Raw genomic sequence first — 23,480 nt, forward strand, 5'->3', positions numbered from 1 at the left:
GGAGGCTGAGGAGGGTGGATTGCTTGAGTCCAGGAGTTTGAGACCAGCCTGGGCAACATAGTGTGACCCTGTCTCTACAAAAAATACAAAAATTAGCCACGTGTGGTGGCATGCACCCATAGTCCCAGCTACCTGGGAGGTTGAGGTAGGAAAATTGCCTGAGCCCGATAAGTCAAGGCTACAGTGAGCTGTGATCACACCACTCCAGCCTGGGCAACAGAGCAAGACCCTGTCTCAAAAAATAAAAATAGAATGTAAGCCCTTTCTGCCTTCAAAAACTCCATTAGTCTCAATTTTTCATCTGAGATGTGGTTCTCGCCCCATATCAATTTTCAGCCTTTTCTATTGTGTCCCATTATCCATGTGATATTGTCTTCAGGCCCATAAGACTGAAATACTCCCACCTCCAGTTTCTGCAGACAAGCATCCTTATAACCAGGAAAATAAAATAGCAAGACTAGAACATGGATGCATGAGCCTGCTCCAGGCTCATTCTTTGGGACGCATCACCAGTGTTTTTGTCTCTTTGTTTTAGGCCTGAAGCATGCGTTAATTTGTAAGACAGCCTTACTTAATTTGTTCTTTGGATCATTTTACAAATATTGATCAGGCTTTCTAAGCACAAAAGGCTTTATTTTGGACCAGTGGTTCTCAGTTGATGTCATTTGCCCCCCAACGGAGACATTTTTTATTGTTACAACTGGTGAGGGAGGACTTGCTCCTGGAATCTAATGGGTACTGGTAAACATGCTACCATTGACAGTACTCCTCTGCCCCAGAGTAAAGAATTTTTCAGTTCAAGATACCAGCAGTGCTGAGGCTGAGAAATCCTGTTTTAGGTCAAGTGGGAGAAATATACATGTATGGTCATTTGCATTGTACGTGTGGGGCATGGGACTGTCGCTACTGAGTTAACACATACATAGAGAAACATATAAATGTATTGTTGGAAGGGGCCTTCTGGAGGAAAGTGATGAGTATTTTGAGAATGTGTCACTAACTCAAAGCTCTTAAAGAATGAGCATGCATGGGAAGAGGCAGGAGGTAAATAAATTTGTATAGGCTTTAGCAACGAATGTTTTAAGGCTTCATTAAAGACCCCACTAGATTGAAGAAGAGGTGAAAACATAAAGGCCTGAAAATGCTAGCTAATCAAGGGCCTTGGAATAAGAGCTTAATCTGTCTGGTATTAAACATCCTGAAAGGAGTAGATAAAACTAAAGTGGTAACACTGATGCTGGTTCAGAGTGTGGCAAGGTTTGGCCTGGTCTCCATGATAAAATTTGCTGTGACTGCCGCTTGCATGTCTGCTGGGAACAAAGTTGGTTACCTTAGAAGGGACAATTGAGAATTATTTCTTTAATTGGACAAATTCCTCAATTGCCTATCACGACATAGTACATAACAATATAGCAGATGGTAGACTATGAGGTGGACCAACTTCTTTGAATAAGCACAAGGATAAAACTATATTTGGGGAAAGGACTAGGTTCCTAAAAATAACCTTTAGTGCAGCAGTTTTTAGAGCTAGATGAGACCAGATTGAAACCTTAACCCTGCTGTCTGCTTGCTGTGTAATCCTAGGCAACTGAAAAGCAGTCAAGTGAGTACAATTTGATCTAAGAGTGCTTCTATTTTCCCATATTTTGTTGTAATTAAAATATATCCTCTTTCTTCTTTAGTTCCTGGTCCAACACTGGAAACATTTGTGGGAGCTGACATTAACACCATTCTTATCACAAACCTCCTCAGTGGAATGGATTACAATGTGAAGATATTTGCCTCCCAGGCCTCAGGCTTCAGCGACGCCCTGACAGGCATGGTGAAAACATGTAAGAGCCATCTCCAGTGGCCTCAACCGTACATGGGTTTTGCTCTGTTTTGTTTTTTGAGATGGAATCTCTCTCTGTCGCCCAGGCTGGAGTGTGGTGGTGCGATCTCAGCTCACTGCAACATCCGCCTCCAGGGTTCAAGTAATTCTCCTGCCTCAGCCTCCCGAGTAGCTGGGATTACAGGCACATGCCACCACGCCCAGTTAATTTTCATATTTTTAGTAGAGATGGGGTTTCACCATGTTGGCCAGGATGGTCTCCATCACTTGACCTCGTGATTCAACCTCCTCAGCCTCCCAAGCACACGGGGTTTTGCTGTTTTGTTTTCACTGTAACTTGTCACTCAACCCCTGCTTCCATTTGGTCATTCATTTTTCTTTTCCTCCGTGTTGCCCTTTCTGGATGGTGTTTCAGGGAAAGAAAGGTGTGCTGTATATTCGGGGTAGTTCGGAGTCCCGGTTGACAGGCGGGATGTCAGTACCTGGCTTTCAAATAGGCTTGATGATTGCAGATAGGATTTCCTTCTGGAAAATCTGTGTTGGCATTTTTCAGATTAGGTGAAATTTTCCAAACAGCCTGTAGCCCGAGATGGCCAATGTCAAAGTTGGAGCAGAAGGAGGTTTGTCTTTTCTCAGGGGGGTCACTCCACCCCCTTGCACATGCACACATGCCATCCATCAAAAGTACATGCTACCCCATTCTCAGCACTTCCTTCTCTACTCCTTTGAAGGTTTTCATGTTGTCTGCACACCATCTGGGACTTCTCATTGACGTACACCACTCCCAGACACCCACGCATTAATCAGTGTTTTCCAAATTCCAGCATGTATGTTCCATATTCCTGAAGTTTGTTATACCTCTGCACGATCTGTTTATTTATTTGAATTGACTTACAGTTTTTGGCCTAAATACTTCTCAAAATCCATGTAATTACCCTAAACAGAAAATTAGTATTTTTATTTTTTAATATATTAAAAAAAATTTCTGCTCTACTAGCTTTTTAGTTAAATATTCTAAATTTTCATAGATACCCTAGAGATTTCAATGTGAATCCTTAGCTTATTCCAGTCTACCTTAAATTACTGCTTTTTGGCTTAAGAATTTTTTACCAATGTATAATACCATCTTCGTTTTTGCTACTCTTTTTCTATCTGTTTTGTAATTCTATTGTTATAAACCCCTCAAGATATTGTTGTTGTTTCAAATAATCACTATTCTTTCATTTTTTTCTAGCTTTATTGAAGTATAATTGGCAAATAAAAATTGTATATGTTCAAGGTATAGATACACAGATCTGCAATCTTCAATGTGATGATTTATGTTTACAATGTGTAATGATCACCACAATCAAATAATTTTGATACATTTATTTTCTTTTTTGATAGTCAAATGACATCTTTATTTTTTTTAATTTTATTTATTTTAAAAACTTCAATATCTCTTGGGATACAAGGGGTTTTTGGTTACATGGATAAATTCTCTAGTGGTGAATTCTGAGATTTTACTGTACCCATCACTGGAGTACTGTATACTGTCCCCAATCCATACTTTTTTATCCCTCACCCGCCTTCCAAACCTCCCCCTTTAGTCCCCAGAGTCCATTATATCACTCAAGATTTTTAATCACATTTTAAAATACACATTAAAGATAACACATAAATGACCAAAATACAAGTGGTTTGGCTATGTGCTAATAAAAATAGTCCTGAGTGCAATCAGCACTGAGTGCAATCAGCAACACATGCGCCACTCTTGAGATCGTAGTCATGTTATTATCGAAAGAATAAGCCTCAAATCTGCTACTTGTTAGCGTGGCCTTGGGCAAATTGCTTAACTTCCCTCAGCCCAGGCTTTTTCAATTCTAAAATGAAGATAATAATAACCATTGTTCAGGCAAATTGTGAGGATCACAGAGAAAAAATGTATGTAACGCGTTTATGATGTGGCAAATACTCAATAACCACTATTATTATGGTAATGATTGGGCTTTATGCACTTGGCCTATATCTTACCCTCATCCCTAATAAATTAATCTAATCAATACTGTCAGGCAAAAGTGAGCCGTATATTAAGCCAGACCCCAGCATCCCCCAATTGCGTGTAGGGCCAGCCCTTTTACAGAAGAGGTGTCCTGAATTCTCTGTCGTGGAATATCTTGAGACCTTAAAGGCTAGCTAGTGAATAAATGTATCTTAAAATAAATAGTCTCTATCTTCAACAGACCTAGGAAGCCGTTGGCTGTGGTTCTGATCTTGTGCTTGGCTATTGATGTGACACTGTTGTGGCTTCACTAATGAAACCTCCAAGTATTTCCTCTGTTTTGCTCCTGTAGCAACCTCACAGCCTTCCTTAGTTACACCACAGCATCCCCTATAGCTGAGATTACAAGCATGCGTCACCGTGCCTGGCTAATTTTCTCTTTTTAGTAAAGACAGGGTTTCACCATGTTGGTCAAGCTGGTCTTGAACTGCTGACCTCAGGTGATCCACCTGACTTGGCCTCTCAAAGTGCTGGGATTACAGGACTGAGCCACCACGCCCAGCACTATGATTTTTTATTAGTCTCTCTTCTCCCCAGTCTTTCTTGTCTTTTTCCATCCTCTTTTCTCTGCTCCCTCTTCAATTTTATTTCCTCTTTCTTCTCTCCCTTAATAAATATATTGAGCATTACAAACATCTTTTAAAAGACTGAGATTGTTGAATTGTTTTACATTCTTGTCCTTAAAATATAAATTAAGTGGGTTTATTATTTATTCTCTTTCTCCCAAGCAAAAGAAAACCTCCCACAATGGTAAATAAATTAATATAAGATATTTTAAAAATATTTTGTGTGGTTATATAAATCATTAACATTCATAAAAGTTATATAAATCAGGGCCGGGTACAGTGGCTCACGCCTGTAATCCCAGCACTTTGGGAAGCTGAGGCAGGTGGATCACCTGAGATTAGGAGTTTGAGAACAGCCTGGCCAACATGGCGAAACCCTGCCTCTACTAAAAATACAAAAGTTAGTCGGGTGTGGTAGTGGGCGCCTGTGATCCCAGCTACTCAGGAAGCTGAGGCAGGAGAATCGCCTGTACCCGGGAGGTGGAGGTTGCAGTGAGCTGAGATTGTGCTACTGCACTCCAGCCAGGGTGACAAGAGCAAGACTCCATCTCAAAAAACAAAACAAAAAAAGTTATATAAATCAATTAACACTCATGTCATTTGTTTTTGTTAGGGGAAAGAGAGATTGTATAATTGGCTTTAGGAAAAAAGTCTTCTTTTCTTCTGTAACAGAAAGGAACAGTGTAAATGTACAAATTGTAGTTAAACAAGATTTTTACCATCTTGAAAAGATAATTTCAAGGTATTTTTATTTTGTGAGTAAGCTAAGAGAGAGAGAGAGAAATAATAGAAAATGATATGAATGGAAGTCAGAGGTCATTAGGAAAAGTAAATATGTTGATTTTCTGCTTGTATCCAAATGATAAACACTGGCTACCTACTTTTCTATTGTCTTGTAGAAACAATATTTTATTGCCTCCCCAGACAACCATTTTTGCATATCACAGTGCCTAAGATTAATAGGAACCTATGTATTTTTAAAATAATTTGTGTTATCTGTGTAAAATCTTTTATTTTTAAATTTTCAATAGTGTTTATTCAATCGTGTTTTGAAGACCAGTCTTTGTAAAACTGCTCTTGTTGGCAGAACACTTCCATTTTGACTGTTTTACTCTTCCCTTTTTTAAGCCATGGCTGTCTCATTGGTTGATAAGTACATACTGTATTTACTTTTTTATTATACAAGTATTACATGTTTATTGTGTAATATTTAGAAAACACAAGTATATAAAGGGGGTAAGATTGAAAATTACCCAAAATTTCATCATCGTTTGCATCTGGTCTTTTTGCTATGACTATGTACTTCCTCTTCTGTTTAAAATGCAGACAGGGCCAGATATGGTGGCTCACACCTGTAATCCCAGCACTTTGGGAGGCTGAGGTAGGCAGGTGGCTTGAGCTCAGGAGTTTGAGACCAGCCTGAGCAACATGGCGAAACACTGCCTCTACAAAAAAAAAAAAAAAAAATTAGCTGCGTGTGATGGCACATGCCTGTGATCCCAACTACTCAGAAGGCTGAGGTGGGAGGATTGCTGGAGTCCAGGAGGTCAAGGTTACAGTGAGCTGAGATCATGCCATTGCACTGCAGCCTGGGCTACAGAGCAAGACCCCGTCTCAAAATGAACAAACAACAAACAAATAAGAAAAATAGCAGACAGACCACATCATGCATAATGTTTTGCAATCTGTTTTCTCAAGTCATAAAACAGTTATCTTTTGTACACTAACTCATTGTAAATTGATGGATTTCCCAGCTCTCTGAGTATGCAGCTTTGAATGAAAATTGTTCCAGAAGTTAATTTCAGATTCAGGGATGTTTGTGGTGTTGTCTGCAGTGTGATACAGTTATGTTTCCATTTCATTCCAGTGTTCTTGGGTGTTACAAATCTCCAAGCCAAACACATTGAAATGACCAGCTTGTGTGCCCACTGGCAGGTACATCGCCATGCCACAGCCTATAGGGTTGTTATAGAATCTCTCCAGGGTAAGTACAATCCATCACTTATGTTTCTGTCAAGCATTTGTGTATTTGGTTCTTTGCACACCACTGTGTACAACACACAAGTGGCATTAGACAACAGCCCTCTTGTCGAGGAAGCAATTTGTACTGGTCAGTCATGCTGCATATGGAGTCTGACTGGTTGGGTAAGCGAATTACTAACCCTCTGCAAACCTCCGTTTTCCTTATCTGGTAATGGGTGTAACCATAGTGCTGATTTTTTAGAGTTCTGTGAAGATAAAACTGAGATATTCCACAGGAAGCATTTGCAACAGTGCTCTGTGCACTGGAAGGACCCCAAAAATGTTAGCAGCCAGATAGCCAAGACTAGCATACATTAAAATTATATTGTGCTCTAATTTGGGTAATCACTCTCTAGGGATCAAGTTTAAATCTGATGTTTTTCTTAGTGTTTCTTTTTCTTTTGGGGATAACTGGTGAACAACAAACCCTCATTACAGAGATTTAATGTATCTATACCATCATGAACAAGTTCTTCGGCGTTACAGTTCTCACGTACATCCACAATTTGGGACTTTGTTCCAAACTGAAACAGTAAAAATGTCTCACTGTCTTCATTAAAAATATTGAGAACAATAACAAATGACTGATTACCCAAAAATGAGTATCTAGAGCCGGTTTATCATCTTTTCCCAATATCAGCATGGACACTATTCAGAAGATGAATCAAATAATATACTTAATCAGATTTATAGAAACAATAGAAAAGATATGTCTTGTTATTTTATGGGATTATAGGAGATGCTAAAGAATCCCAAATGATTTTTTAAAATCTTCCAAACTTGGGAGTAAAATTGTTAAAAATGTAGCCTATTCTTTCTGGACAAATGATCTTGGTTTTCCCATTTCCGAAAAGCAAAATGACCTAATTATTTCTAGTCCAGCTAAGATTGGGTTTAGTAGCCCATATTCCTGACTATAGATACATTCAAAATCCATAAATCCCATTTTTGATCCAATCCATAAAGTGGAAAGCGTACTTTAGGAGAGCACTGAGAGCATTTGGAAATATGTCCCTTGTAGAATAAGAACTGAGATAGGTGGAACATACTAGAAGAAACTCCTGCGAATCCCAGGCAAGATATCATCATGATAGACATGCGGCACCACTGCTTCCTTAAATCCCTCTATGTGATGTAAGGATCCTTCCAGCCTGACATTGGCTTGACATTTGGGAGTGGTATTAATCTGGAATAAACGTTGAGGGAGAGAAAGTCAGGATAAGTCACATGGATTTTGTGGTTTTGTTAAATATGATTGATGGGATGCCAGAAGTAGATGAAGCACAGGCAGCAATTTGAGAAACAACTATGAAATCTGGAGGAGTTATGTTTCCTATATTTCTATAAGTCACACTTTAATATAGAAGGTTGACATTTAGTGGTATTGGCTAAGCCTAAGAAAAAATACTAAGTATAATAATAATCACCCTCCCAAACTAACCCACAATTCTTTTATGTGATTTATCCTTTTATATGATTTAGGAAATTGAAATGAAGGGACGTGGGTTCCAGTGGATATTTGTTTCCTTTCATAAAAATTTATAACTATATATGTTGACACAACAATGTATAAAAACTGGCTTTATCAATGGAATCAGTAATATTCGTAGCTTTTTAAATTAAATGCTTTTAGTTTAGCATATTTGCAAAGCAGCCTTGAGAGTTTTATCAGAGGATATGATTGATTTGTCTGATAATACTGATCCGGTCATCTAAAACCACATAAGCTCTTTCTGAAGCCAAGATCTTTGCTTGCAAGCAAATGAGTCCACATTTGCTTTTTATCTTCAACTTAAGTGAACTTGTACTCCCTCAGTATTATTTTCAGGCTGCCAGAAATGTTTTCAGCTGAACCTTTATGGTCTTAATTGAACAAGAATGAACAAAAGTATTGTTCAGTTTACTTCTCATCAACATTTGTTGCTGAGAGATTAGATTTATGAAAAAAAAAAGCCCACCTCTCGTTCACCCAGTTGTCTTACTGAATATTATTTATCAGCTGGACAGCAAAAGATTCTAATTGACAACTTGAAAAGGAATGTTTGATGGAGGAGTGAGTGTGAGGGTGGCAGTAGGAAATGTGTTTAGATATTTTAACTTACACAATTCAGATCAAGGAATAGTCTTTCTACTTTGGAATGGAGAAGAATTAGGTTGAGTTTCATTATTTTACAGAGGAATGTGATCACCATCCTGATTGACTGCCTTTAAAGGACTTGTGGTAAGATGCCCATTCTTCCACGGGCAGATGAGTCTCAGACCCTCAGGTGTTTTGACTGTAATATTGGCTACATATGCTGTCTCTGTGGAAATTTCAGTCTTTCTACCCCAGGCAAAGGAGATACTAGGAATAAATGAGACCCAGTTTCCCCATGTGTTGGAGTAAAGCTTTATCCCAGTTGACCTCTTTCTGAATGCCTCGGTCAAATCCTTACAGTTTGATGGGTAATTTTTTCCGGTTTTTTTCCACATATTTTTTCATAGCTTGAGCATGTGCATTTTTATTCTGAGATTAAGTCAGTGATGAAGTCTCCACTCTAACCACAACCGCTGGTCAACTGTCTTCTCCGGGCTTCAGCTTCTGTAAAATTATTTCATTTGCGTCTATTAACTGAGGCAATAACTGCAAATTTGCAAGGTTTTGTAAGTAGAATAGCCACACTGTTTCATTCAGGCTTGTTTATTAATATTCACAGAAATCTAGATAAACTTAAGCCAAAGGGTCCATTTATTGGCTAGTATACTAAGAAGTCCAAAGTCTCTGGCTCCAGGCACATCTGGACCTAGGTGTTCAATGTTCTAGAGATAAAGTCTTGCTCCTTCTTGTATTTTGCTTTCCTCTGCCTTCATTTTCAGTCAGGCTCAGTGAGTCAGATCCAGAATTACATTCTCCCAGCTTCCAGCTTTAACAGTCTTGGTGAAAAGAGAGCTTCTCTTTCTCAATAGTTCCAACAGAAGTCCAGGAACTGAGTCATATTGGCCTGGTTTGGGTCATATGCCTCTAAATCTGTCATTGAGTGCAAGGGCATGAAATAAACTGCCTGTTTGGACCTGGTTGCCTTCCACCCCTGTATCTGGTGGTGGTGGCAGGAGGTAGGGGTGTTATTCAATCCTCCCCAAACCATAAAGACCAAGAGTGTGGAGGAATGGATGCAAAGAAAGAGATTTCAGATACAAGACAGGCAAAAGCAACAGATGTCCTTTACCCATGTAAATATTATGACATTTTTATGACCAAGAAAAGAAAGATTACCAGAAGGACAAGGTCTTCTCAAGAAAGACTGAAACAAAATCTGCTTTTGACTCAGTCATCCATTTGCCAAATTAAATGATAGATTTTTGGTTAATTCTAGGACAGTCCAAAGTGAGAGATTTTTGGTTGGTCTTGGGTAATTCAGAGCCCTGTGAGATCCTCCATTAGTTCTGCAGATGCTCTGGGATTTTATCCCTCTCTTCAGCTGTTTTTGAGTTGCCTTGGCACCTAAGGTTGCCTTCAAATGCATTTATTTATTAATATATGCCACATAGGCCCAAACGCTTTATTCCCACCCTAATCCCCACAGCTTGATGAACTTCTTTGTAACCTGCTTAGATCAGGGTTCAGAGGATGCTCCACTTGTCCCTATTTAGGTGCTGAGATGTCAGCTTTGCAGTATTATTTATTGAAAAGGATAGAGAATTGCAGCATAATGGAGAGCCTACCTTACCAAAGACCAGGTCCACAAAAAAACGCCATATGGAACAAAACCTATGATCAAAATTAAACCTTTTGGAGCAGTGACGTTATGATATTCTTTGCTTGTGGAGCTCAATAACTACTTGTAGGACATTTTGGTAAGTCAAGCTGGTGGCGTTATTATCAACATGATTATAATCTGGAGAATGGATTTAGTCTTGCTTCCTAAGAATGGTGGACAAATAAAGACAGATTTTTTTCCCTCTGTTTCAAAAAATAAAATTAACTTCCTGCTTTTGGCATGAGGGGTTGAGGAAATTAGTCACCATTTGGTCAGTTTGAATGTTTTCCTTAAGGCAAAGCCAATAGGCCTGAATTGCATATGCCAAAAGCAACATGGATACACCCCCATTCATGGAACCCCTCTTTGTTAGTATTGGGAACCAAATTGATACTCTTTGCCATTAATCTTATAGTGCTTGTTCCAGTTTTCCAATATTTATAGCTGTATTATTTTAGCAGTAAGATCTACTTATATTCTATTTTCAAGGGTCTTTGAAGTACATGAGTTTCTACATGAAATAGGAAATGTGACAGAAAAGCGCATTTCTGGATTTGACTCATGGAGAGTCCTCGGAAGGTTTGTGGAGGTAGATCAGTGTGATCCATGCATAACATTCAGGAAATGTTTGTATTACAGGTGGCCCACAGAAGCTTTTAGGAGGCTCTAACGGATAGCTAAGGGTCAAACAAAACAAAACAAAACAAAACAAAAAAACAGTTGTTGTGGGATTCTCAGCCTGGAAACCACAGACTAAACTTGGACCTAAGCAAAGCAAAACACTGAGTTCACTAAATTTTACTGTCAAACCCATTTCACATAATTTATAATCTCACAAACACTTTAACAATTTTTAAATGTTATCATTTTTCATAATATATGAACAAGAAATGATTAAAGTTGACAGTATTTTACTTTGAACAAATATATTAATAAAAATTCTATTATAAAGTTCACTTCTGAAACTCTCTAATATTCACAATATATAAAAATAAATTTAAAATTCTATTTAACAAATGGCTTTAATTCAATTATATTTTTAAAAGTCTATATTTGTCCATAGACAAAATTTAAGTAACTATATCATGTTTATTCTGATATATACATATTATAATATGCATATATGTGCTTCAATATATGCATATCAAAATATAGTTAGAAATTTAACTAGGTTTGATACTTATAAAATAGACAAAAATTGTGTAAAATATTTGCATTTTATAGTTGAAAAAGCAACTGGTATGCTTTTATATTTTCTAGATTCTGTTTATTCTTCATAAACTGCTCTGCAAATAACATTTTGAAGGAGTGGATAGTTCTTTTTAACCACTAAATAATGCGTGTAATATATTTAATCAGTGCTGTTTTTCAACACTAGTTTTTCAATCCCTAGAAATAAAGCTTTATGAAGCTTTGATTAAACACATGCAATTTATGGATAAGATGATCAATCTAGAGGGAAATTTGAATAATTGTTTTTTCACGGTAGCAATGATTCCTCCTCTTAATCAGTTGTCCATTGTGGTAAAAACCACAACAACAACACTCTATGCCTGTGAGGAAAACACTTGAAACTCTTCAGTAATGAAAGCCGCCCAAGTAGGCTCTGTGGAGTGATAAAGCACTGAGTCATAAAGATTCCTCATCTGATCTCTAGCCGTCATGTTCGCACATTTCATATGCACTCAACAGCTCTCAGATGGTTTCATTTTGGAAAACTATTGATTTCATTTACATTTGCTTAGAATATACCAGTGGAAATTAAAGCAACATCCTCTGAAACTGAGCTTTGGAGTTCTGAATTCAGGGGAATGAGCAGAAGTGGGTCAAGGGGTAGAATAATACGCTTAGGTAGAAGGAGTAAGTTTTAGTATTTGATAGTACTATAGTAGGGAATAGTAGGGAAATAATACTTAACAATAATTGTATATTTCAAAATAGCTGGAAAAAAAAGAATTGTAATATTCCCAACACAAAGGAAAGATAAATGTTTAAAGTGGTAGATATTCCAATTACCTGATTAGATCATTATACATCGTATAGAGGTATGAAAATATCACACAAACCCCCAAAATATGTACAACTATTATCTACCAGTTTAAACAATCTCAGTTCTGCTAATTAGAATAAGGACTTGAAGAAGTTATTAACTTTTCTGACCTTTAGTTTCATCTCTTTAAATTGAGAATAATTATAAATGTTATAAGAATCAAACGAGATAATGCATATGAATTCCTTAGAATATTGCCTGGCACATGATAAGCACTCATTAAATGTTGGTTGTTATTATCTTTATTGCTGTTGTTATAATTAAATAGCAGGCACAGAATCTGGATATAATAAACCCTCAAGAAATGATGAATGTAATTAATCCATATTCCTGTCTCAGGACCTAAGGGCCAGCACTAGTTCTTCCAGGAGATGCACATAATTTTGCTATGGACGTGGGAACAAAGAAAGGAGCCAATAGTTAGTCAGGTCTCCAGAGTTCTTTGTGCCTCTGTCATGGTGGAGAAAAAGACAGAGGAGGTGCCATGTGAATTGGCTGTGTATGACATGTCTCCTTGGTCGATAAAAAAAGAACCAGAAATTGAGAGACTGAGTTCTACAGCATATATGGCCCGATGCTATGTAAACACCATGTCCTTTTTCCTCAATTAAAGGATTTTCAGAGTGGATGCCGGGAATTTGAAGAGGCCCCTCTGAACTCCCTGGGAATGTCTTTTGCGATTGAAGGAAATCATTGGTGTCAGTTAAAAGTCAAGGCTGAGAGGGAGATACTGGGCAGTGTGAGGACTCCTTGGTGATCCCAGTGCTGCTGCAAGCTCTTGCCTGCAGTTGTGGCAGCTTTGAAGACAACCTGGACCCATGGACCAGGGCTTCTGAGATCCATACCTGTATCTTTAGACCACTGCCTAGAAGGGTATCCTCTTGGGTGGCAATAAGTTATATGAGACCAAAAGGAAGTATCTGTTTATGTTATGTAACATTGGACTGTGTTCAGAAAATCATACTGAATAAAAGGGAGTTCAGGTTTTAAAAAAATAGGCCAGGGATGGTGTCTCATGCCTGTAATCCAAGCACTTTCAGAGGCCAAGGCAGGTGAATCACCTAAGGTCAGGAATTCAAGACCAGCCTGGCTAACATGGTGAAACTCCACCTCTACTAAAAACACAGAAATTAGCCGGGCATGGTGGTGCACGCCTGTAGTTCCAGCTACTCAGGAGGCTGAGGCAGGAGAATTGCTTGAACCCGGGAGGCGGAGGTTGCAATGAGCTGAGATCGCACCATTGCACTCCAGCCTGGATGACAGAACAAGACTCCATCTCAAAAAAAAAAAAAAAAAGAAAAAAGAGAAAAAAACATGCCCTCACATCTGCACCTGTCCAAAAGATCAGTTAGGATGTGTGCATATAATTACATGCATTAATAGTTCTCCATTAAGTACAGAGTTGATCTCAGAAGTCTTTTAATAGTAAACATCATTTGTTGACATACAAAATGTGATATTTCATAGAAAAATACCAGTGAGTGTATTAACTCTTTGGAAGAAGATACAATACTTCAAACAAATATAACTCATTCTGGCTTTATCTGATGTGGGCTACACATGTGAAGTATTTTAGAAGCAAATCATCTGCCAATGGCTGTGTTTCAAAAATTTCATATGCGTATGTTTTTGTTTTGTTTTGTTTTTATTATAGATACAAAAAAGCAAGAATCAACTGTGGGTGGAGGTACAACCAGGCATTGCTTCTATGGACTTCAGCCTGATTCTGAATATAAAATCAGTGTTTATACAAAGCTCCAGGAGATTGAAGGACCTAGTGTGAGCATAATGGAAAAAACACGTAAGGCGTGTGTGTTCTCTCCTGATCCCTCTCCCCATGAACAAACAGAATTTTAGGCATCCTGTTTTGAAAATACCTTATCCCGTTTAGAAAAATATTAGCTATTGCTGTTCAGGAATATGCACAATACAAGTTTTGTTCCTCTTACTCAGTCCCAGAATTCATTGCCTATGGCCCACTGATGTCATCAGTATGGGTTTTTTATTTCCATTCTCCATATATGTTTCACAAGAGACTAGAAGTCCACACGATAGTAAAGCAATTGAGACAATGACTTACATTGTGATCCAGATCCATAAGGAACTGTTGTGGTATGTGGAGTGTCAAATGCAGTTTGAGGACTTGGCTCTGACATTAAAACAATGGCATATTACCACAGCCATGAGGATGGGAAGGTAGCCAAGATGTTCCAACTAGCTGACCCTAGAGTTACTGCTTGCCTAAGAAGCTCTTGCACTTTTTCCAAGCTGACTGCAGATGTGATGCACTAAAGGGAAAGGCAAAGTATAAAATTAAAACAAACCTCTTTTAACATGTTCCAAAGAGCAAGGAGAGTGTCAACTTCTTGAAAAGACTTCTAGTCAAAGATTCTTGACCCTAGGTGCACAAACATTAAAATGGTTTGAAATGTAGTGAATTCTGGGGGACATTTGTGGGCTTAACTCAGTATCTTGAATTTAAACTTGAAATTCCAGGAGGATTTGTGTCTGAATAGGTGTTGGGCAATGGGCTTTCTTGGTGACCCCTCTATCACGTACATGGCATTTAGAAGGGATTACTGCCTGTGTATAGCTCTTCCAGCCTCTCCGGCACTTGCAGAGGGAAATCATGCACGTGTAACCTTCAAAAAGAGAGGATAAAAGTATAATAAATCATCTTCTTTTATGTAATACAAAGACTTTATTTCAGGACACTTAAATATGCAATTTTTCATATTCCATTTGTATTTTTGAGGTATAATTTACATAACATAAAATTTAAGTACCATTTTAAGTGTGCAGTTCAATGATTTTTAGTACATGTAATGAGTTGTATCACCATCCCTACAATTAAATTTCAGGACATTTCCATCAACCCAAAGAACCCTTCCTGCTGTTTGCAGTCAATCTCCTTTCCCACCCTGAGCTTCAGGCAATCTACTTTCTTTTATTGTACATTTTCCTTTTCTGGACATTTCACGTAAGTGGAAATACACCATATGTAGTCTTTTGCATCTGGCATCTTTCACTTAGCATATGTTTTTGTGGTTTATCCATGTTATAGATTGTGTCAGTAGTTTGTTTCTTTTTATTGCTGATTAGAATTCCATCTTATGGATTGTAAATCATATAGTTTTGAAGTTAATAGGAACTTGGTAGTACACAAGACTTAGAGTCAAATGGTTGGTTTGAGGATCTTGTTCTGCCCCTTTCTAGCATTATGGCTTTGGGCAATTCAGCATCTCTGAGCTTTTCACTCATCAATAAAATTAACTACTCTCTTGCCTCAAGTGGTGGCAGTAAACAACCAATAAAAGAATACTCATTGAAGAGCTTTTCAACCTGTATGTCATTGAGCAAGTACTGTCTGTCGTTACCATTATTATCTTCTTAAAAGTCATAAACTAAAGGCTAGATCTCACTATCAGGCATGTTTTTTCTGGGCCATACTTTTCTAAGTTTTAAAGTAGTTTTTGAAAAGTCAGAATATCTTGCAACACTAAGTGTCTATCTTCATGGTGCCAATCTGCTGGAACCAAGTGCTGTCTGTTTAGACAGTGCATGTATGCTTAAGTTTGCTACTGCACCTTAATGTTTACACTTTCTTTGTGCTTATTGATTGCTCACCTGACCCCTAGAAACATTTGTGTTTAGAACCCCTGATCTACTTCAGCTTCTCCTGTCCTTGACCCCACACTGGTTAACTACTAACCTAGGGTTAAATCCAATTTGGATAGCTCTGTTTTATGTAAATGTTTTCCTTATGTTGGAGGCATCTGTCTTCTTGTAGCTTCCACCCATTGGCTGTGGTTCAGCCTTTCGAAGCAATGCAGGTAAAGACTATTCCCTCTCTGAGTGACAGCCCCTCACATCCTTGAAGACAGGGACAATCTGTATGTCACATATAGAATATAAACATGTGTCCCCAGTTCACTGTGGTTCTTCTTACCTAAGAGATTCTTTGGCCAGATGTTCTGCCCAGTCATATTAATCTGGCTGCCATACTCTCTTACTGATTTCATTCTTGATTTATTGACCAGACTTAGGAGATGCCTTGATTTTCCCTATTAAAGAAGATGCACAATTATTAAGATGACTACTTCCACAAATTTTAAAATTCTTTAAATGGCTTTAGAAACATTTTGTGGGGTTTTTAAGAAAGTTTTGCAATCCTAGTTACAAAAAAAATTCTCAGTTTTTAAATTTTGAGAGTTTTTAGCTTCAAAAATTACCTTTAAAAATAACAGTGATATATATTCATAATAGTAAAACAGAAATATATAAAGTGCATTGTCAACCTCCCTCTTTTCTTGTTCTTCCTTTTCAGAAATATTTCCTTTTCACACACATACATATATACATATTTCTGAAAAATAAAAAGCACATATATATAAAATGTAAAAGGTGTGTGTGTGTGTTTGTGTGTATAAGTTTTATTTTTCACAAATGGGATTATGCCATGGTATTCTGTGACCTATTTCACAAAATAATCATCTTGAATATTTTTTCATTTAGTAATATATAGTTACCTCATTCTTTTAATGTTGAATCATTTTATTTAAATTATTTTATTTTATTTTATTTTATTTATTTGTTTATTTTTTTTTTTGAGACGGAGTCTCGCTCTGTTTTATTTTATTGGATCTTAAAGTTGGAAGAGACCTTACAACTCACCTCTTAGCCTTCCTGACAATGGAGAAACTACCGTTTATAAAATTCTTGGCAAATGATCAGTCTGCCTGAGCTCAAATCCTTCTAGCTATTTGGTGCTCAGTATCGCCTGAGGCTAGACTTCCCCTCTGTGAATGGCTATGATTAGTGGAGGGTTTTCCTGAGTATTTAACTGGGATAACTAGAAGAATTTTCTTAGTTTTTCTTAAGTCTTTAGTGTCAAATAGGAATTAGAAATGAATACATAATAACATTGTGTTTAATGTTTGCCTAATGACACCAAAACTTCCTGGTGCTTTGCCACATGAGCTGGAATGAGAATTGATAATCACTCCTCTGATCTAACTGTCCCCAGATCCTTTAACCAAGCCACACCTCTGCAGAGTACGTGGACTTCTTTTCCCACATAATCCAGGTTGAAAAGATCCAAACACACTTTAGCCTGCCAATGTTACATTTGGTCCTCAAAACCAAAAGACATTTCCAGATGCAGTCTGAGCAGAGCAGAATGAATCAGAGTCCACTGGTGACCAATATCCTGGGGGATGCAGGATGGAAAGGGAAAAGTGCTATTGAGCAAGGATTGATGGTCAATCCTTAGGCAGAATGGAAATGAAGTTTATTGTGTGTGTGAAAGCAACAGGAGATGAACTTTCAAATGAGTTGGCAGGATTCCTGCCTTAAATCAACATTAGAACCACTTTGTAGTTGACAGTTTGATTTCATTGACTCCTGCTGGGTAAACTGAATGGTGGCAAAATGGCATTTCAAGCCTTCAGTGTGAGGATGAGAGGATAGATGGAGTCAGTTTTCACAGGCTATGGCTGATTTATAGTACTCATTAAATTCTCAGGGAAGACAGTTATCAAAATCATTGACTCCCCTGAATATTTAGTACTCCATGACCTTGTTCTCTTTCCCACAGATGAGATGGCGAACTGATGTCCTTTCTCCCTTTCCTTTACAGAATCACTTCCTACACAACCACCAACTTTTCCACCAACCATTCCACCAGCAAAAGAAGGTAAAATAATAATAGAATAATGATCTGATTTTAGGTTTAGGATTTGTGTTGGTTTTGTTTGCCTGTTCATTTAAAACCAGGGTATTAATAAAGTATATTTATTGTGCTACCTAATTTTCTCCTTAATACAAATGCTTATCAACCATGATGGGCTTAAATAATATCCATTTAATATCAGTTCTGCACACAAAGAGTGGATTTACTAACAGAATGCTTAATACTAATTTTTTGAAATATGAGAGCAGTTAACATTCATTAAGGAAGAATAGTTACATAATTTGTAAGTGAAAATCCAGTCTGTAATTTCTCAGGTACAATAATAGTTTCCCAGCCGACCTCTGAAGTGTCTTTTTCAGTTGTTTTTTCTTTCCTCATCACAACAGTTCCTCATCACCTTTTACCTAAGCTATTAAGGTAACTTTAAAAAGGCCCCCAACAAAGTAGTGATCATTATTTTTTTCATTTCAGTAGTGAACATTTATTAATCCTACTATTTATTCTCAAATCTCTTATGGTAGGCGTGGGAAATACAATAATAATACGTGATTGCTGCCCTCTGCTTATTTTTAGTTTTAAAGAGAAATGGGTGCTTGCCTAGATAAATACCAGTCAAGTTTATGAGTTATAAAATAGCAGTTGTATTATGGTAGTCCAGAAGTGGTAATGGTTAATGTTGCTGCAGATTAATGAATCGTAAAGGAAGAGGAATTTGATCTACATTTTGAAGAATGAGTTTGAGAGACAAGTAATGGGATGAATAGCACTCGTAGTCAAGAGTGATCCAAGTGCTTAATGGATTTAGGGAATCATAAATGCTTTAGTGTGACACTAAAGAGAAAAGAATGAGGATAGAGTTATGGATTGGTTAATGTGACAAAATTAGGAATTTGGGCTTTATCCTGTGGGTAATGGCATGTCATGACAATCTGTAAGAAGGAAGGGTGATCTGATGAAATCTATGTTTAAGAATGGTAACTTTGGCGAAATAGGGAGGATGGACTGGAAGAGTGAGAGGAGAAAGTGGAACACGTTAGAAGGTTGTATTGGAAGAGTTCTTCCATTCATAATGCATCTTAAAGTGCCTGTTACGTACCAGGGAAACAATAAAAAATAAGTTATTCGGAGTTTAAAGTCAGTGAATTCAAATGCTGCAGAGAGTGGAAGACACAAAGAAACAGGCAATTAAGAACTCTAATAAAGCTCAACATTCATCCTAGGATGGCATGCAAAGTCTTCACGAATCAATCTATTTTGCAGTATTATTTCCCAGAATACATTATATAATAGCAAAATTGTACAACTCAGGGTTCCCCATACATGTCTTATGCTGTCCTGCATCTTTGAATGCTATTCACTCTACCTGGAATGCCAAATTCTTTCTTCTTCCAGCTTCGTATCTAGCCTTCTTTAGTCTCAACATCTATGGTTATTCTCATTATTGGAACTGGAAACAGAATCCTAATTGATAAATTTACTAATTAGGCACCTCTGATGCAGATATTACAGAATGCTCTGAGGTCAGAATATTTTTATTTATAGCTGAGTATGGATATTATTCTATCAACATTCATGAATTCTTATAGAAGATTTATGTGATCTGGAAGGGTCTGTGGGATTAAGCATTGACAAAGTAGAAACATTGGTTCTGAGATTTTCATTGTGATGGTTTTAGATGGTGCTTTTACAACTTGAATGCACTGTGTATTTTAGGCTTTGTTTGTCCTGGGTATATTTAATTTAAAAGCCAATAAATTTGTATTATTAAACTAATACTAAATATTTATTAAACAAATATTAAAACAGAAAAAACATAAAAGAAGAACATTAAAAACACAACTTTTTACCCCAGAGGTAATTCCTTCTTGCATGTTGATATATTTTCTTTCTTTGATTTACTAACTAAATTTTTCGTTTTGAGTGTATTTTTTAATAGAATTTGCTCTCATTTTGAAAGTGAAACGTAATTTTCACTTTTATCTTTCCATGGAAACAGAGGACCTGTTTATAAACTCATAATTAGCAGATCTTGTTATTCCTTTCAGCTTTAAGTTCAAACCACAAATTTGTAAAATTTTATAAATCGCAGAACTCATGAGAACAACCTCACCAGATCTGTACTGCCCCTAGAGTATTAGCTCACTTGGAGATGGTTTATTTTATATTATAAATAGCTTTAAGGCAATAAAGTTGTACTTAATAAAATAAAAACTAAGTGAGGTTTTCCTTAAAGCAAGGAGAAAGGCACATTATCTCATAGAATATTTGTGTGCAATTGGCATAAGATTAAAAGATTCAGATTATTGAAGAGCAAATTGTTTGCTTCATCATAAAACAGAGTCAACTGCAATGATCAACCCTAATGAAGAGGAGGAGAGGCATAGATAATCTGAAACAGCACATGATAACATAATAGAACTTTTAAAAAATGTTCTCAGTAGAGTAGGTTTTTATTGGTATAGTTTGCTTTGTTTAATTCTTTTTGCTTGTTTGATTGCTTTATTGATATCTGTAATACCTGCTGATAATACTTTCCCTTGGCTAGCATTAGTGTACGTTTCTTGACATGTATCTGTGGGCAATAGAAGGACAGAGACAGAATTTTTTTTTTTTAACCAAGATTAGAATTTGTTTGTTTAGGGCCTCAGCCCAAATGAATATCAAATTATAATTAGATTAATCTGTTTCCATTTTAGCACATGCTTTTCTGCTGAGATTGAATCTCTCTGACATTAACTTGCTAATTCAATAAGAAAAGGACGGTGCACAGAGTGATAGCGTGTCCTTTTTTCCGATCAGTTGGCACTAGACAGTGTTTGCTGATACTTTGATCTCTGAATCCCCTTAGTCCCATCTTTTCCTAGTCTTTCATTTTCATTCTTTTGGGCTGTGGTTGGTGGACACTTTTTTTCTTTCTGTTTCCACATGCATAATAGAAGCTTCTTAGTCATGAATAAGAATGGGGCTTTGAATATAAAGGAGTAATTACAGCAAAGAAGCATAGTGAACAGGAGTTTGTAATATGAACATTAAGAAGTTTATATCTTCCCTTTGAAAAAGAGCTTCACTTATCAGAGGGCAACTATTATTTGTCTTACTGGTTTAATAACTACTAAATTTTCCCCTTATCTCTGACTCAAAATTCATTGTTGGTCTTCAGTATGTAAGGCGGCCAAGGCTGACCTGGTATTTATGGTGGATGGATCCTGGAGCATTGGAGATGACAATTTCAATAAGATCATCAGCTTTCTGTATAGCACTGTTGGAGCCCTGAACAAGATTGGCACAGATGGAACCCAAGTAAGGCTAATAAATAATTCATTCATTCTATGTATTTAGAAATTATTTCTCCAGCTCTTATTACAGCTACTTGTCAGGTACTGTAGGTCAGGAACTATCATGATTGGACTCAACCTTAAATGAAAAGATAGACAGGTATGTGTTTAGAAGCAGTTTATTGATGCCTGGTGAAGCTCCAGAGGATGCTTACTCTTAAAAGGTGCTGAGTTCAGCAAACTAAAACAAGGTAGAAAGTCCATGTCAGGGGATTATATACTAGGGTAGAATGTCTCTTTTAATGATACACACAATATTTTCCCTGCCCTTAAGGACTTTAAAATCTTGAAAGGAACACCTTACTATAGATCATGTGGAACATGAAACTAACTCATTCATTTAACAAATATGTATCAAGGATTTGTTATGGCCATGTACTATACTGTCATAATGAATGTCAATCAATGTCTCTAATTTTGTGGGGCTCGTATTCTTAAAAGTAAGGACAGAAGACATACTGGTCAGAATGGCTGTTATTAAAAAGGCAAAATACAACAGATGCTGGCAAGATTGTGGAGAAAAGGGAACACTTATACATCGTTGGCAGATATGTAAATTAATTCAGCCATTGGAGAAAGCACTTTGACAGTTTCTCAAAGAACTTAAAACAGAATTCCCAAACCCGGAATCCCACTGTTGAATATATACCCAAAGGAATATAAATCATTCTACTATAAAGACACATGCATGCACAAGTATGTTCATTGCAGCACTATTCACAATAGCAGACATGATATCAACCTAAATGCCCATCAATAGTAGACTGGATAAAGAAAATGTGGTACATATACATCATGGAATATTATGCAACTATGGAAAAGAATGAGATCATGTCCTTTGCAGCAACATGGATGAAGCTAGAGGCATCCTAAGCAAACTAATACATAAACAGAAAACCAAATACTGCATGTTCCCATTTATAAGTGGGAGCTAAACATCAAGTATTTATGGACACAAGGAAGGGAAGAACAAACACCAGGGCCTACTTGTGGGTGGAGGGTAGGAGGAGAGTGGGGATTGAAAAACTACCTGTCAGGTAACATGCTGAATATCTGGATGATAAAATAATCTGTGCATCAAATCCCACGACTTGCAATTTATCTCTCTAACAAACCTGCACATGTACCCCTAAACCTAAAAGAAAAGTTAAAAAACAAGAGAAAAGGGACAGAGACAGATATAAACAGGCAAGCAAATAGATTCACAAGGTAGGGATGTATGCTATGAAAACAGAGTGATGTGATTTAAAGATGTCAGGGGATTACTCTAAATTGTGTGTGACAGTTATTTTAAATTGTATGGTCACCAAACCTCTTTGAGGAGGTGCCTTTTGAACTGAGATGTGAATGATGCAGACTTGAAGATCTGAGAATGGAGTTTCCAGACAGAGAAAATGATAAGTATAGAGGACCCAAGATGAGAATGAGTTTTGAAACTTCATACACCAAAACTTGTGGCTAGAATATAGTAGGTGAGAGTGTGAGGATAGAACAAGTGGAAGAAGCAGGCAAAAGCCAGATCATCTTGAGTCTTGTGGACCATCAAAGGAGTTCAGTATCATCATAAATGCAACTGGAAGTCACTGGAAGGTTTTAAGGAGAGCCAAGATCTGATGTGTTTCAGAAAAAAAGATTACCTCAACTGCTTTGTGGCATGTGAATTACTAATACGGATAAGAGTGGAAGCAGATAGACCAGTCAGGAAGGTGCTCTCATGGTCCAGCAGAGTGATCATGGTGGCCTGGACTAGGGTGGTAGCAATGAGGTACACTGAAACAAATGGATTTGGAATATATTGTGAAAGAATGGCTAAGAAAATTTGGGCACAAGAAGTATCGTAAGAGGATAATGGATACTTTGCAGAAAGCATACAAGACAGAAAAGATTAGGGTCCTATTTTTAGCCTCCTTAAACAAAATAACTGTCAGCCAAGAATTCTGAATCCAGCAAAACTAAGTTTCATAAATGGAGGAAAAATAAAGTCATTTTCAAGCAAACAAATGGTGAGAGAATTTGCCACTACCAGACCAGCCCTATAAGAAATTCTAAAAAAAGTTCTAAATTTGGAAACAAAAGTTTGATATACATCAGAATGTAACCTCTTGAAAGCATAAAACTCATTGGGACTATAAAACAATAACACAATGAAGAAAACAAAGTACTTAGGTAACAACATGGTGACTGGGACCATACCTCACATCTCAAT

General features: G+C 37.1%; 1 protein-coding gene across 3 annotated transcripts in view; it reads left to right on the forward strand.

The window, feature by feature from the left end:
• COL14A1 (collagen type XIV alpha 1 chain) overlaps positions 1–23,480 on the forward strand; it is a 245,527-nt gene that overhangs the window by 120,233 nt on the left and 101,814 nt on the right. For all 3 annotated transcript variants that reach the window (XM_005563999.5, XM_005563997.5, XM_005563998.5), the window contains exons 22-26: positions 1,683–1,832; positions 6,306–6,422; positions 13,902–14,048; positions 17,886–17,942; positions 21,100–21,239. In XM_005563999.5, coding sequence (XP_005564056.2) covers positions 1,683–1,832; positions 6,306–6,422; positions 13,902–14,048; positions 17,886–17,942; positions 21,100–21,239 — 611 coding nt within the window. The remainder of the gene's footprint in view (positions 1–1,682; positions 1,833–6,305; positions 6,423–13,901; positions 14,049–17,885; positions 17,943–21,099; positions 21,240–23,480) is intronic.

Source organism: Macaca fascicularis, chromosome 8, assembly GCF_037993035.2.
Source record: "Macaca fascicularis isolate 582-1 chromosome 8, T2T-MFA8v1.1".
In the NCBI taxonomy this organism is placed as follows: Eukaryota; Metazoa; Chordata; class Mammalia; order Primates; family Cercopithecidae; genus Macaca; species Macaca fascicularis.